Source organism: Narcine bancroftii, chromosome 2 (genome assembly GCF_036971445.1).
Source record: "Narcine bancroftii isolate sNarBan1 chromosome 2, sNarBan1.hap1, whole genome shotgun sequence".
NCBI lineage: Eukaryota > Metazoa > Chordata > Chondrichthyes > Torpediniformes > Narcinidae > Narcine > Narcine bancroftii.
In genome coordinates, this window is record NC_091470.1 from 186020193 (window position 1) to 186034498 (window position 14306).

General features: G+C 42.2%; 1 protein-coding gene across 1 annotated transcript in view; it reads left to right on the forward strand.

Annotated features, from left to right (window-relative positions):
• LOC138753014 (tenascin-X-like) overlaps positions 1–14306 on the forward strand; it is a 161621-nt gene that overhangs the window by 94880 nt on the left and 52435 nt on the right. The window contains exons 50-54 of the mRNA XM_069915608.1: positions 5217–5507; positions 10735–11016; positions 11792–12082; positions 13087–13163; positions 13987–14054. Coding sequence (XP_069771709.1) covers positions 5217–5507; positions 10735–11016; positions 11792–12082; positions 13087–13163; positions 13987–14054 — 1009 coding nt within the window. The remainder of the gene's footprint in view (positions 1–5216; positions 5508–10734; positions 11017–11791; positions 12083–13086; positions 13164–13986; positions 14055–14306) is intronic.

The following is a 14306-nucleotide window of genomic DNA, read 5'->3' on the forward strand; positions in this document are numbered from 1 at the left end:
CTGTGGGAAGGGAGGAAAGAGATAGCTGGGGTATTGGTGGTGATCTTTGCATCCTCCTTAGCCACAGGGAATTTGTTCATGAGACAAGGTTAGCAGAGCTGGGGCTTTTCTCTCTGGAGTGAAGAAGGATGAGAGGAGACTTAATAGACTTCGACAAGATTCTCGCCAACATCTATTTCCCAGGCCGGGAGAAGCAAACGCCAGGGGACATCTGTACAAAGTGAAGTGAGTAAAATTTAGGGGAGACATTGCAGGTAGGCTTTTTACACAGAGAGTGATGGGTGCCTGGAATGCATTGCCAGGGGTGGTGGTGGAGGCTGGAACAATAGGGGCATTTGAGAGACTCAGGAAGGCACATGAATGAAAGGAGAATAGAGGGTTATGAAGTAGGGAGGTTTTCGTTTTCTTTTTGGTGGGTATCTCTGGGTCGGCACAACATCATGGGCTGAAGGAACTGTGCTGTAATGCTCTAGTTTCTATGTCCATCAGGTCCCTCCATCCTATCCATTGTTCACTGAGACTGGGATGCATTTATGATTAAACTCCATATTTTATGAATCCCGCTGGCCAATAAAGAGTAAATGAGGTCCTTTCTAGTGATACAGTATGGTCACAGGCCATCCTGTCCCATGAATCCCCCATGCTGCCCGATAACACCCAATTAATCTGCAAACCCTATACATTTTTGGAAGGTGGGCGGAAACCAGAGGGCACGGAGTAAACTCAGGGGAGTACGTACAAACCTCTTCCAGATAGGGCCGGATTCGAACCCAGGTGGCTGGCACCTGGATAACTGTGTAAATACATTTTCTCAGCATTATTCATTTCTGGTCACCTCACTATAGGAAGATGCAGATGCGATGGAGAGGGGGCAAAGGAGACTTATCAAAATATTGCCTGGATTGGAAAATATGTCTCATGAGGCAAGGTTAGCAGAGCTGGGGCTTTTCTCTCTGGAGTGAAGAAGGATGAGAGGAGACTTAATAGAGTTCGACAAGATTCTCGCCAACATCTATTTCCCAGGCCGGGAGAAGCAAACGCCAGGGGACATCTGTACAAAGTGAAGGGAGGAAAGTTTAGGGGAGACATCAGGGGTAGGTTTTTTTCACACAGAGAGTTCTGGGTGCCCGGAATGCCTTGCAGGGGGTGGTGATGGAGGTTGGAACATCAGGGACTCTTAGATAGATGCACACAAAAGAAAAATTGAGGGTTATGAGGTGGGGAGGGTTTTGGTTTTTAGTTAGGCGTATTAGGTTGGTACATCAAGCTGTATTGTTCTATGTTCGTTGTAATCTGTGTGGAGAAAGCCCGCCTTTCTCCATTTACTTCAGGAACACACAAACCATCCGCCTGGATTGTTCGGCACCATCACTACAAGTACTGCATGAAGGAGAACTTTTTTACATTAGCACAGACTTTGCATGACTGAGTCTCAGCAATCATTCCCATTGTTCACATCCATTGCCTACCATGTCCAAACAGGGCAGGTTGTTCTTTTTTTAGCATAAACTTTATTTATCGATATATTTAATACACATAACAAAGCAAATAAACCCCCAAAAAGAAAAAGAAAACTACATATCCCCACCTCCCTTCTAAACTCCCCCCCCAAAAAAAAACACCCTCTACTGAGGGAGAAAAAAACATGTATCAATTATTTATTCATTGCTATGGAGTGTGCCAAACCTTGACATTTTGTTTAAAAAACACAAAAGGTTATAACTGTCATAATACTAACAAAACCCAGATATTTCAGGTATGGAGACCACATCTTCACATAAAAGGGATAATTATTACATAAACTATATGTTATCTTTTCCAAACAAATACAAGATCTCAATTCATTTTGCCAACGATTCATATTTAAATCCACATCATTTTTCCATGTAATCGCAATTCACTTCCTAGCTACTGCTAATGCTAACCGGATAAACTCAATTTGAGATTTATCCATTCTTAAACCCATTGTTAAAGTTGGAATATGGCCCATTAAAAAAAGCAGTGGATCTAGCATTAAACTAATCTCAAATAAATCCTCCAAAAACTCTTTAATACTTATCCAAAAAGACGACTTTATCACACAACCAGACAGAATGAAAAAAAGTACCAATTTGAGTCTCACAATGAAAACAAAAATCTGAATTACTAAATCCATTTTTTTTTTACTTTTCCAGTGTTAAATACAACTGATGTAAAAAAATTATATTTCACTAAATTATATTGCACATTAATCAACTTAGTCACACTATCTTCACACTGTCCTGGGTAAACTTGTATCTCTCACTTTGTTCATTTTAGATTGGTCACAGTGTTTGAGCTACCAAAAGAAAATAGACACACACGCCGAGAGCACTTCAGTTTATACAAATGTTTATTACAAATTCAAAAGCTCATTTCAAACTACAATATGCTAGCCCTTCCCAATTATACTTATCAACACTTGGACTGGTCCCAACTGCTGAAGTGAGGCAACGACTGCACAGGTTGTCTGGGCGCCGGTAGCAGCTTTTCCACCTCCCCCGACCGGGACGTTAGCTGGACTCTAGAAGTTCTTCTTCTTGCTGAGAGATGTTGCCACCTTTTGGAGAGTCTCAAACTTCAGCAGCGGGACCATAGCTTATATTTCCCAAAAACTGCTTACCCAAGCACCTATTCCCAGCACAGTAAGAAAGATAAGTGAGCAAGCTAACATGCTAGGCTTCTAACGAATAACATAATTTTCAGCTTATCACTTTGAATACAATGGTTTATTTTGCATCAAGGCTAGGCCTCTGACAGTCTGTGACCAAAACAAGCAGGAAGATTAAATGTTCTTGTACACAGATGTCCTTTCGTCAGATAACAGCATTTCGGGCCCCTCGGTGGAATTTAGCTTATGTCTGCTGATTCTAAAAAACAAGCAGGTTCTCAGCCTTGCAGAAGCAAAGGCTGCAAAAGTAAAAAACACGGTTTAAATCTTCCATTACACACACCTACTAGTCCATTCTTCTTGAGTTAATTCCAAAGATAAATTTTTCTCCCATTTAATCTTTGATTTATCTAAATCCGGTTTAACCATTTTCTCTTGTAGCAAAGAATACATTTCTGAAATAAATCCCTTCTTTACCCCATTTACAAAACTAAATTTTTGAACTTGAGTGACTTCAATTCCCGCCCAAAATTTTTCACTGCTAAACTACGTACTTGAAAATATGCAAACAAAGAATTTAATGGTATCTCAAATTTTTCCCGAAGCCTATCAAAAGAAAGAAATATCCCATCTTCAAAACAATCCACCAACACTTTGATACCTTTCAGCTGCCAAACAGTGCAGGTTGTTCTGAACTGTCAAGGTTCAAGGTCATGTAATAATACACAAAAATGTAACATACGTGACACATGGAAAATGGTGGCACTGTCGGGGTCGCTGTAATGGTGTGGGCCCATGAGGATCGGAATCACAGCGTGGGGTCCGACTGCCCAGTTCAACTACCGTCAAACCGTTCATGGTTTAATTTATTTAAAATTCTGCGACCGCGGTGGGGGAGGGGTCTGGGCCCAAGATGGCGGCGCCTATGATCATCAGCGGACACGAGGAGTTGCAGGCTCCGGGGAAGCAGAGGACTGGCATAGGGCACCAGAAAATGAGGAAACCCCACTCTGTTTGAGAAGGAGGAGTAGAGGAGCTGACCCACGGGGCGGTGACCAGTGAGGGGCTCTGAGGCTGAAGAAGCACCTGGAAGCAGCAGGCGGGCTTCTGGTGATGTGAGGCGAGGAACCCACACAAGTTGCTGGTGAATGCAGTCGAGGAATTCACACCGGGCTGCCGGAGACTGGCTCAGGACTGGCTGAAGGGGAACTGGGATGCGAAAGGGTGCCGAGGGCCCTGACCATGCCGGAGGTTTGGATCTGGAGCTCGGGCTGTTGATGGTTTGGACTGTTGTGGTAAACCACTGTTGCGCCATGAATGGCTGGTGACGGCTGGACACGCCTCCCGAGACTGATCCTACCCATAGTCCTTTGCCTGCCCCCCCATTCCACTCTGCCTTGATCAGTCAACGAGGTTGACGGCGGCTCCAGTCTATAGTTAATAAAAGCCCATCAGTTTCACAACTTCAGTCTCTTGTGATTATTGATGGTGCATCATCTGGACTCTGTGTGGCTGTGAAGACTGCAGATCCACTGGAGGAGAATCCATGGACAGTCGGTAACTTGAGGGGGTCTCTCTTTTGCTTCTCTCTCTTTGTCAGTTGCTTTACAGCAGGCAAAAACAATTTTGTGTAATATTGGACTGTTTTTATTACATGACAGTACATAGGAACATAGGAAGTAGGAACAGAAGTAGGCCAAAATGGCCCATTGAGCCTGCTCCACCATTCAGTACAATCATGGCTGATCTAATTTATGACCTAACTCCACCTACCTGCCTTCTCCCCATATCCCCTAATTCCTCTATCAGTAGAATGAATCTTGAATCTTAGATAGCTTAACTTTTGTCTGCCGTAAGGCAAACAAAGAGGGACCATGGTCATTGCCCAGCACCTCTAACAATAAGAGAAAAAGAATGAAAAGAGGGTACCTTCGGAGACACCGAGTGTCCGTGGATTCGCCTCCAGCGCTCCTGCCGCCTCTGCAGCCACACCGACTCCAGTTCAAACCATCGGCCGCTTGACACAATCAACTTCAGCACCCAAGGCCCTTCTCGCCCTCTGTACCCTCTTGAATCGATTGGAAAAGACTTGTTCATCGAAAGAGGTTCCTGGGGTGGCTTTCACCAGGCTGCAGAAGGGATGCCCACCAGAAGTGGGGCGATTAAATTTGAGAACTATCCAGAGATTGCAACCAGGGAAATCAAGACTTTGGTGAAAGGGATTCTGGGATTTATTCACAGGCACCAGCCTTCACTCCATCGAGGATATCTACAAGAGGCGGTATCTTAAGGAAACGGTCTCTATCTTCAAGGACCCCCACCATCCAGACCATGACAATAAATACTGATTCTGATTTTTTTCCTTAATATTTAAAATTTTAAAATAGCTACCATGAAATTGTTTTCCGTTTTGCTTTTATGATATGATGTACAGATGGATATTTTTAAATTTTCTGTGGAGCTACCAATTTTAGGATTGATGTCAGAAATTCAGTCCCGAAGGTTGGGAATTTCTCCTCATTTGTTGCCAAGTGCAGGAAAGCAGTGGCGTCCACACCCTCTCATAACCTTAATCTCTGTGTTTTAGCTTCTGAAGAGAAAGTTCGTGAGACTCCAGTGAGACTGGGCAGATTGTCAGCCCCAAGTGTCACATCTAATTCCATCCGCCTCTCCTGGACCGTGGACAGAACCTTCGACTCCTACCTGATCCAGTACAAGGTCCATGGAACGCAGGAGATCCGGAACGTCACGGTGGCTGGCGGGAAGCGAGGGTACCTCATCGTGGGGCTCCGACCCTCCACAAAATATACCATCTATCTCTATGGGATCTCGGGGTCTGTGCGCACCCAGCCCCTCACCACCCACATCACCACCACAGGTACTATGGAGCAGTCCGGTCATAGCTGGTCAAAGATGGATACAGGCGGAAGGGTAGAAGTGAAAAGGCTGAGGTGATGGGGAGGGGATAGCTCTCTGAATGGTTTATTTGTATACCTAGGTATCTTATTGCTTGCATTTGCCATCTGAATGGTGATTCCTTCTTAAATTTTGAGAAATCCGCATTATTCATTGGCATTGCTTCACTTTTATTTACGTTAATCTTGTAACCCGACACTTCTCCATATTCCTTCAATTTCTTATGTAGTTCTGGTTCTGTTAAGTATACTATAACATCATCCGCAAATAAACTGATTTTATATTCCTTGTCTTTTATTTTTATCCCTTTTATATTATTTTCTGTTCTTATCAATTCTGCTAGTGGTTCTATAGCTAACGCAAACAATAAGGGTGATAGTGGGCATCCCTGCCTTGTTGATCTGCTTAAATTAAATTGCTTTGATATATATCCATTTACTGTCACTTTCGCCAATGGCCCCTTATATAATGCTTTAATCCAATTAATATACTTCTCTGGTAAACTGAATTTTTGCAATACTTTGAATAAATAATTCCATTCTACTCTGTCAAAGGCCTTCTCTGCGTCTAAAGCAACTGCTACTGTTGGCGCTTTACTCCCTTCTACTGCATGAATTAACTTAATAAATTTACAAATATTGTCTGTTGTCTGTCTTTTTCTAATAAATCCAGTTTGGTCTAGATTTACCATTTTAGGTACATAATCTCCTAATCTGTTGGCTAATAATTTAGCTATTATCTTATAATCTGTGTTAAGTAATGATATTGGTCTATATGACACTGGTGCGAGTGGATCTTTCCCTTGCTTTGGTATTACTGTAATTATTGCTGTTTTACATGAATCTGGTAAGCTTTGTGTTTTGTCAATCTGGTTGATTACTTCCAGGAGGGGAGGAATTAATAAATCTTTAAATGTTTTATAGAATTCTATTGGGAATCCATCCTCTCCTGGTGTCTTATTATTTGGTAGTTTTTTTTATTATCTCTTGTATTTCTACTATTTCAAATGGTTCTGTTAATTTATTTTGTTCCTCAATTTGTAATTTTGGTAGTTCAATTTTAGTTAAAAATTCATCTATTTTGCCTTCTTTCCCTTCGTTTTCAGTTTGGTATAATTGTTCATAGAATTCTCTAAAGTTTTCATTAATCTCCGTTGGATTATATGTGATTTGTTTGTCTTTTTTCCTTGATGCCAATACCATTTTCTTAGCTTGTTCTGTCTTAAGCTGCCATGCTAGAATTTTATGCGTTTTTCCCCTAGTTCATAATATTTCTGTTTTGTCTTCATTATGTTCTTCTCCACCTTATATGTTTGTAGTGTTTCATATTTTATTTTTTTATCTGCCAATTCTCTTCTTTTAGTTGTATCTTCCTTCATTGCTAATTCTTTTTCTATATTTACTATTACCTTTTCCAACTGCTCTGTTTCCTGATTGTAGTCCTTCTTCATCTTGGTTACATAACTTATTATTTGCCCTCTAATGAATGCTTTCATTGCATCCCACAGTATAAACTTATCTTTCACTGATTCTGTATTTATTTCAAAATACATTTTAATTTGTCTTTCAATGAATTCTCTAAAATCCTGCCTTTTAAGTAGCATGGAGTTTAATCTCCATCTATACGTTCTTGGAGGGATGTTCTTGCACTCTATTGTCAATATCAAGGGTGAATGGTCCGATAATATTCTAGCTTTATATTCTGTTTTCCTAACTCTGTCTTGCATGCGAGCTGATGACAGGAATACGTCTATTCTTGAGTATGTTTTATGTCTACCCGAATAATATGAATATTCCTTTTCCTTTGGGTGTTGTTTCCTCCATATATCCAAAAGTTGCATTTCTTGCATCGATTTAATTATAAATTTGGTTACTTTGTTCTTTCTGTTAATTTTTTTCCCAGTTTTATCCATATTTGAATCCAAATTAAGGTTGAAATCCCCTCCTATTAATATGTTCCCTTGCGTATCTGCTATCTTCAAAAAAATATCTTGCATAAACTTTTGATCTTCTTCGTTAGGTGAATATACATTGAGTAGATTCCAAAACTCCGAATATATCTGACATTTTATCATTACATATCTCCCTGCTGGATCTATTGTTTCCTCTTCTATTTTAATTGGTATATTTTTACTGATTAATATAGCTACTCCTCTTGCTTTTGAATTATACGACACTGCTGTTACATGTCCTACCCAATCTCTCTTTAATTTCTTGTGCTCCAATTCAGTTAAATGTGTTTCTTGCACAAATGCTATATCAATTTTTTTCTTTTTTCAGTAAATTTAGCAGTTTCTTCCTTTTGATTTGGTTATGTATTCCATTAATATTTAAAGTCATATAGTTCAACGTAGCCATTTTATACTTTGTTTATCTTCCCTTTCCGTTTCTCCATCAACACCTTTCCTTCTTATCCATTTCTGCTTTCTTGCTTTGTACACTTTATAAGACAACATTTCTAAAACATCAAACATTTTCCTTATTCTCCTATTTAAAACTTCTTTAACCCCATTCTCCCCTCCCCCTCCTGAGTTGCCCTTTATCCCTTGCCGGGCAACCACATCTCCCCTCTCCATTTGGATTTGCGAATTCACTCGCAAGCGTCAACTGATTTTGCAGAGACCGTAACTCCTCCCCACCCAGCCCCCCCCGGAAAAGATTTCAATTTTCATATATAACAAAGGTCACTCTTTTAATTCCCTCCTTATTCCCTCTATTCCCTTTCATTCCATTATTAATTCTTATCTATACTCTATATATTTTCCTCTAAATACGGATACACTCATGTATACACATATATACATACACATCAATCTATATATATATATATATATATATATATATATATATCTATATATATATATATATATATATATGTATATAGATATATGTATATATATATATATATACATACACATCTATCTCTATATATATATATCTATATATATATAGATATATATATAGATATATATATACCCATACACACACATACATATAGTTTGTGCTCATTTTTACTCTCGTTACATGTCTTCATCTCTCTGCTTGTTTTATAGTTGTTCTGCAAATTTTTCTGCTTCCTCTGGATCCGATAATAGTCTGTTTTGTTGCCCTGGAATAACTATTTTAATTACCGCTGGGTACTTTAACATAAATTTATATCCTTTTTTCCATAAGATCGTTTTTGCTGTATTGAACTCCTTCCTCTTCTTCAGGAGTTCAAAATTTATGTCTGGATAGAAAAAAACATTTTTGACCTTTGTATTCCAGTGGCTTTTTTGTCTTCTCTTATTTTCTTCATTGCTTTCTCCAATATATTTTCTCTTGTTGTATATCTTAGGAATTTTACTAAAATAGATCTTGGTTTTTGTTGTGGCTGTGGTTTCGTGGCTAATGTTCTATGTGCCCTCTCTATTTCCATTTCTTCCTGTAATTCTGGTCTTCCTAGGACCCTGGGGATCCAATCTTTTATAAATTCTCTCATATTCTTGCCTCCTTCATCTTCCTTAAGGCCCACTATCTTTATATTATTTCTTCTATTATAGTTTTCCATTCTATCTATCTTCTGAGCTAACAGCTCATGTGCCTCTTTAACTTTTTTATTAGATTCTTCTAATTTCTCTTTTAAGTCCTCTACTTCCATTTCTACAATTATTTCTTGTTCTTCCACATTATCCACTCTTTTTCCTATCTCTGATATGACCATTTCTATTTTATTCATTTTTTCTTCTGCATTCTTAATTCTTCTTTTAATCTCATTAAATTCTTGTAATTGCCATTCTTTCACTGATTCCATATATTCTTTAAAAAAAAATATCCATTGTCTTGCCTTTCTCTTCTTCTTCCATTTCTTTCTGTTCTTCTTCTTCTTCTTCCTCTGGATTGACCATCTGTTGTTTCCTTGTTTTCTTTTTACCCTCTTCTTTCTTGTTGTCGTTATTTTCTATGTTCTGCACCTGCTGCTGTGCTGCAGGTGACTCTCTCAGCTGTGGAGATCGACTCCGCAGCTGTTCCCCCCTCCCGTCAGTGTGTTTTTTTCATGCGCGGTTGCTCACTTTTACTCGGCTCTGCGAGCCATTTTTGTAGTCCCGAGCCCGGGACTTCCACTGACCTGAGGGAGCGGGCTTCTCTCTCCGCGGTGGGCCTCCTCGGACAGGTAAGGCCTTCACCTTCTTCTTCCGACATTCTTTCATCTTCTTTTCTTCCCATTGTTTTCGACTTTTCTCTCTTCACTGCCATTTTCTTCTCACCTTTATTTTTACTTTGTTTTAATTTTTACTCTTGTACCCTTGTGTTTTGTGCGGTTTTTTTTCAACTTTTCCAGAGAGGGCTGGAATTCCCTGACCGGCCACTACTCCATCACATGACTCCTCCGTGTTTAATAATAGATTTAATAATCTATACATGCAGTAACTACAATTATTTTAACATACAGATAGCAAAAAGAGAGCAAATTGATTACGTACATGATGGTTTCCCCTCTCCCCAAAACCCCTCCCTCCCCCCACCACCTCCCCCCAAAAAGAAAAAGGAAAAGGAAAAAAAAAATTGAAAAATAAAAAGAAGTATAGAAGATAGAAAAGGGAAAAGGAACAAAGAATAGTGGATTGCGCAGAGAGAAATGTCATGCGAACAACTCATCAGTTCGAACACAAACCCATCTAACCATATCTAAGTTTAAACATGACATGGCATCACGTAACTTTTGAGTATGAGTAGCGGAGGAGCGTGTGAAGAAATTGCCGAGGCTGTACGTTCATTACATTCTGGGAAATCACCAGGTCCTGATGGATTTCCTGGAGAATCAAATTGCGCAAATTTCCACCATCTTTTTCCGAGGCTTCTATCTCACTAATTCTTAAAAAAGAATAAAAATCCAGTCAACTGCTCTTCACACAGGCCAATTTCTCTGCTCAACATTGACACTAAAATATTCTATCCAAAGTTTTGGCTCGTAGACTTGAAAATATTTTCCCATTTATTATACCTGGAACAACGACCAGGAAATGTTGTAAATTTGCTTTTCTGATATGATGTACAGATGGATTTTTAAAAATTTTCTGCGGAGCTTCCGATTTCAAATTGATGTCGGAAATCCAGTTCCGAAGGTTGGGGATTTCTTCTCATTTGCTGCCAAGTGCAGGCAAGCAGTGGCTTCCACACCCTCTCATTACCTTAATCTCTGTATTTTAGCTTCTGAAGACAAGGTTCCTGTGGTTCCAGTGAGCCTGTCACCCCCAAACATCACAGCCAACTCCATCCGCCTCTCCTGGACCCCACACAGAACCTACGAATCCTACCTGATCCAGTACAGGGTCCAGGGAATGCAGGAGATCCGGAACGTCACAGTGGCTGGCAGCAAGAGAGGGTACCTCATCGTGGGGCTCCAACCCTCCACGAAATACATCATCTACCTCTATGGGATCTCGGGGTCTGTGCGCACCCAGCCCCTCACCAGCCAAATCACCACCACAGGTACTATGGAGCAGCCGGTCATAGGAGGTCAAAGATGGATTCAGGTGGGAGGATAGAAGTGAAAAAAGCTGAGTTGATAGGGAGGGGAGGGGTTGGGGATGTGGAGAAAAGTAGACAGTGATAGATAGAGAGAGAGAAAAAAAAAGAGATGGGAGAGGAGGATAGAGAGAGAGAGAGAGAGAGAGAGAGAGGGGAGGTTTAGAGAGGGAGTGGAGGGAGAGGGAGGAGAGAGAAGGGGAGAAAGAGAGAAAGAGAGATGGGGTAGGGATTTAACAGAAACTGGAGGTCAATGTCAATGCCGCTGACTGGTTGGAGAGTACGAGACGGTATATTAGGTGTTCCTTCGATATGCAGGCAGTCTCAGTTGGCAGTGCATGAAGCCATGAATGGACATGTCGGTGTGGGAATTAGCTTATGCTCCAAACCCTTCCCCCTTCCTCCCTCCTCTCCTTCTCCCACCTTTTTAATCAGGTGGCTGCCTGTGTTTTGCTCACACCTTCCTGAAACCTTGGTCGCCCTTTCCTTCCCATGGATGCTGCAAGACCTGCTGAGTTTCTCCAGCACTCGATCCCAGAGTCTGCAGACACCGTTGTTCAACCATATTCCCAGAGGTTTATCCTTTTGGAGCTGCGGGGACTCAGTGCATGGTAGCCCGCACTTTCTGTGAAGCTTGCAGGTTTCTGACAGATGCACCCATCGCCTTCTGCCACTGGCTGTCTGTGGGCAGCCCTGCCTCTCCGACATCTCCTCACCACCCCCGGCTTCTCCTTTTCAGCCTCGCAAGAGAAAGTTCCCGAGACTCCAGTGAGACTGGGCAGATTGTCAGCCCCAAGCATCACAGCCAACTCCATCCGCCTCTCCTGGACTGCGGACAGAACCTTTGACTCCTACCTGATCCAGTACAGGGTGCGGGGGTCGCAGGAGACCCAGAACGTCACGGTGGCTGGCGGGAAGAGAGGGTACCTCATCGTGGGGCTCCGACCCTCCACCAGATACACCATCTATCTCTACGGGATCTTGGGGTCGGTGCGCACCCAGCCCCTCACCACCCATATCACCACCACAGGTACAGTGGAGCATTGAGTGTGTCCGTGCCTCTCGCGCTCTCTGTCAGTCCATTACCCATCCTTGTTTGCAATTTTAATTCCCTCTCCCTGCTTATCATCCGTGTCCCACCCCTCAAGCCCTTTACTTCCTGTAGGTGCTGCATAACCTGCAGTCCTGTCCCTCTCTCCTCCTCTCCCACTCTCTCCACCTCTCAGGATATTTCTTTTCCAGATTTATTACAAGGGGAAGCTCACGCAAAGATAATTCTCTCCCTCTATCCCAACGCCCACTCTCCACATGCCTGAGAGCTGGGTCCTGATGCAGACCAAGGACAGTCTCATTTGAACTTTGATTTCCACAGATAGGATTGAATGCCCACCCTGATTGGTGCGATGGTCTCCAAGGTTACTGGGAGCTATCGAACTCCCCTGGGGGGGAGGGGGGAGACTGGAGGAACTTTCTTTGTTGAGTACATGCTTTGGAGATGGTGCAGAGGAGATTGAAGGTTCAAGGTTCCTGTAATAATACCAAAAATGTACTGCATGGGGTCCTTTGTCCACTGAGGCCCTCTCGTGCCCGCTTGCCGAGCTCCCCGTCATCCCCTCTGCTTCTCTTCGCGGGTCAACGCCTGGATTGGACAGGCGGGGTGGAGAGAGTTAGGATCTTTGTCTTTGGAGTGACAAAGGACAAGAGGTGAGTCAACAGATCGCGAGAGGCAAAGGTAGAGTGGGTAGCCAGCACCATTTTCCCAGGGCAACAGAAGCAAATGCCAGAGGACCTCTGTTCAAGGTGAGTGGAGGAAAGTTTGGGGGACAAGTCAGGGGTAAGTAATTTACACAGAGTGTAGTGGGTGCCTGGAATACACTGCCAGAGGAGGTGTGGAGAATGGTAAAATAGGTGCATTTAAAAGACCTTTAGGCAGGCACATGGATGCAAGACAAATAAAGGGTGTAACTAGGATTGATGTCATCTGGAGTGGTAGCTCATGGTGACACCCCTCACCCCATGGACCTCCTCCCATAGCAGACCATACAGAATCCTTAGTGATGTTACTTGCACTAATGTTACTCGTAAATCGTAATTCCTGTATAAAACTAAATGTAATTACCATAGTAGTGAGATAAAACCAGAAAATTTGACAAAAGCAGCAACTAAAAAAACCCCAGCAGCAACAAAAACAACAGCGTTTGCTTGTGCAGACGAAACCACATGATTTGAAGTGTTATTGCCATTGGGTCATAACAGCAGCTCTGACCGGGGCATATTAGAAGGTTCAAAACATAAATGAGCATCGGAGTTTTAGCCTTGTAGGTGAATTGATCCATGTTACAAAAAGTGTTTCTGTTGTTTTACGAACTGCAGGGATGTGTTTTTCCAGCATTTTGTGTTTTTGCTTTAGAAAAAAAATAATATATAACAATTACAGCACAGAAATAGGCCAGTTCGGCCCCTTGAGTCCATGCTGAACACCTTCTCCCACCTAGTCCCAATGACCCACACCCACCCCATAACTTTTCATACCCCTCTTGTCCATAGACCTATCCAACTTTTCCTTAGATATTAAGATGGAGTCTGGATCTACCACTTCGGCAACTCATTTCACACTCCCACCACCCTCTGAGTAAAGAAATTCCCCCTCATGTTTCCCCCTTCAATCTCAATCCATATCCTCTTGTTTGAATCTCTCCCACTCTCAATGGAAAAAGCCTGTCCATCCGTCCCCCTCACAATTTTAAATACCTCTATCAAATCCGCCCTCTATCTTCTACGCTTCAGGGAGTAAAGTCCCAACTGGTTTAACCTTTCCCTGTAATTCAAACCCGGAAACCCAGGCAGCATTCTTGTAAATCTTCTCTGCACTCTCTCCATTTTGTTGATGACCTAAATTTCTGCTGAAACACTGCTCAAAAATGTCCCCCCCAGCCCCCGCACTCCCCTGGTGATGCCAGTGGTTATGGCTGTGATGTGAGGAAAGGTTCGATTGTTGTCGAGTAGGTTTACATAGGTTGGGACATCATGGTAAGCTGGAATGTTCCCTGAACATGGCTGAGGGCTCCATAGATGTGGGAAGCTGATGAGTAAGACTCTGTGGCTATCGTCTGCCTCAGGCCTGATCTGGCCACACTCCTTTGTGCATTAGCACAACAAGCCACTGCAGTCTAAATCTCAAGGTGGGGGGGATCACAAACGTTTCTCATGGAAGAAAGGATCTGCTGACATTGGAGAGGGTTCAGAGGAGGTTC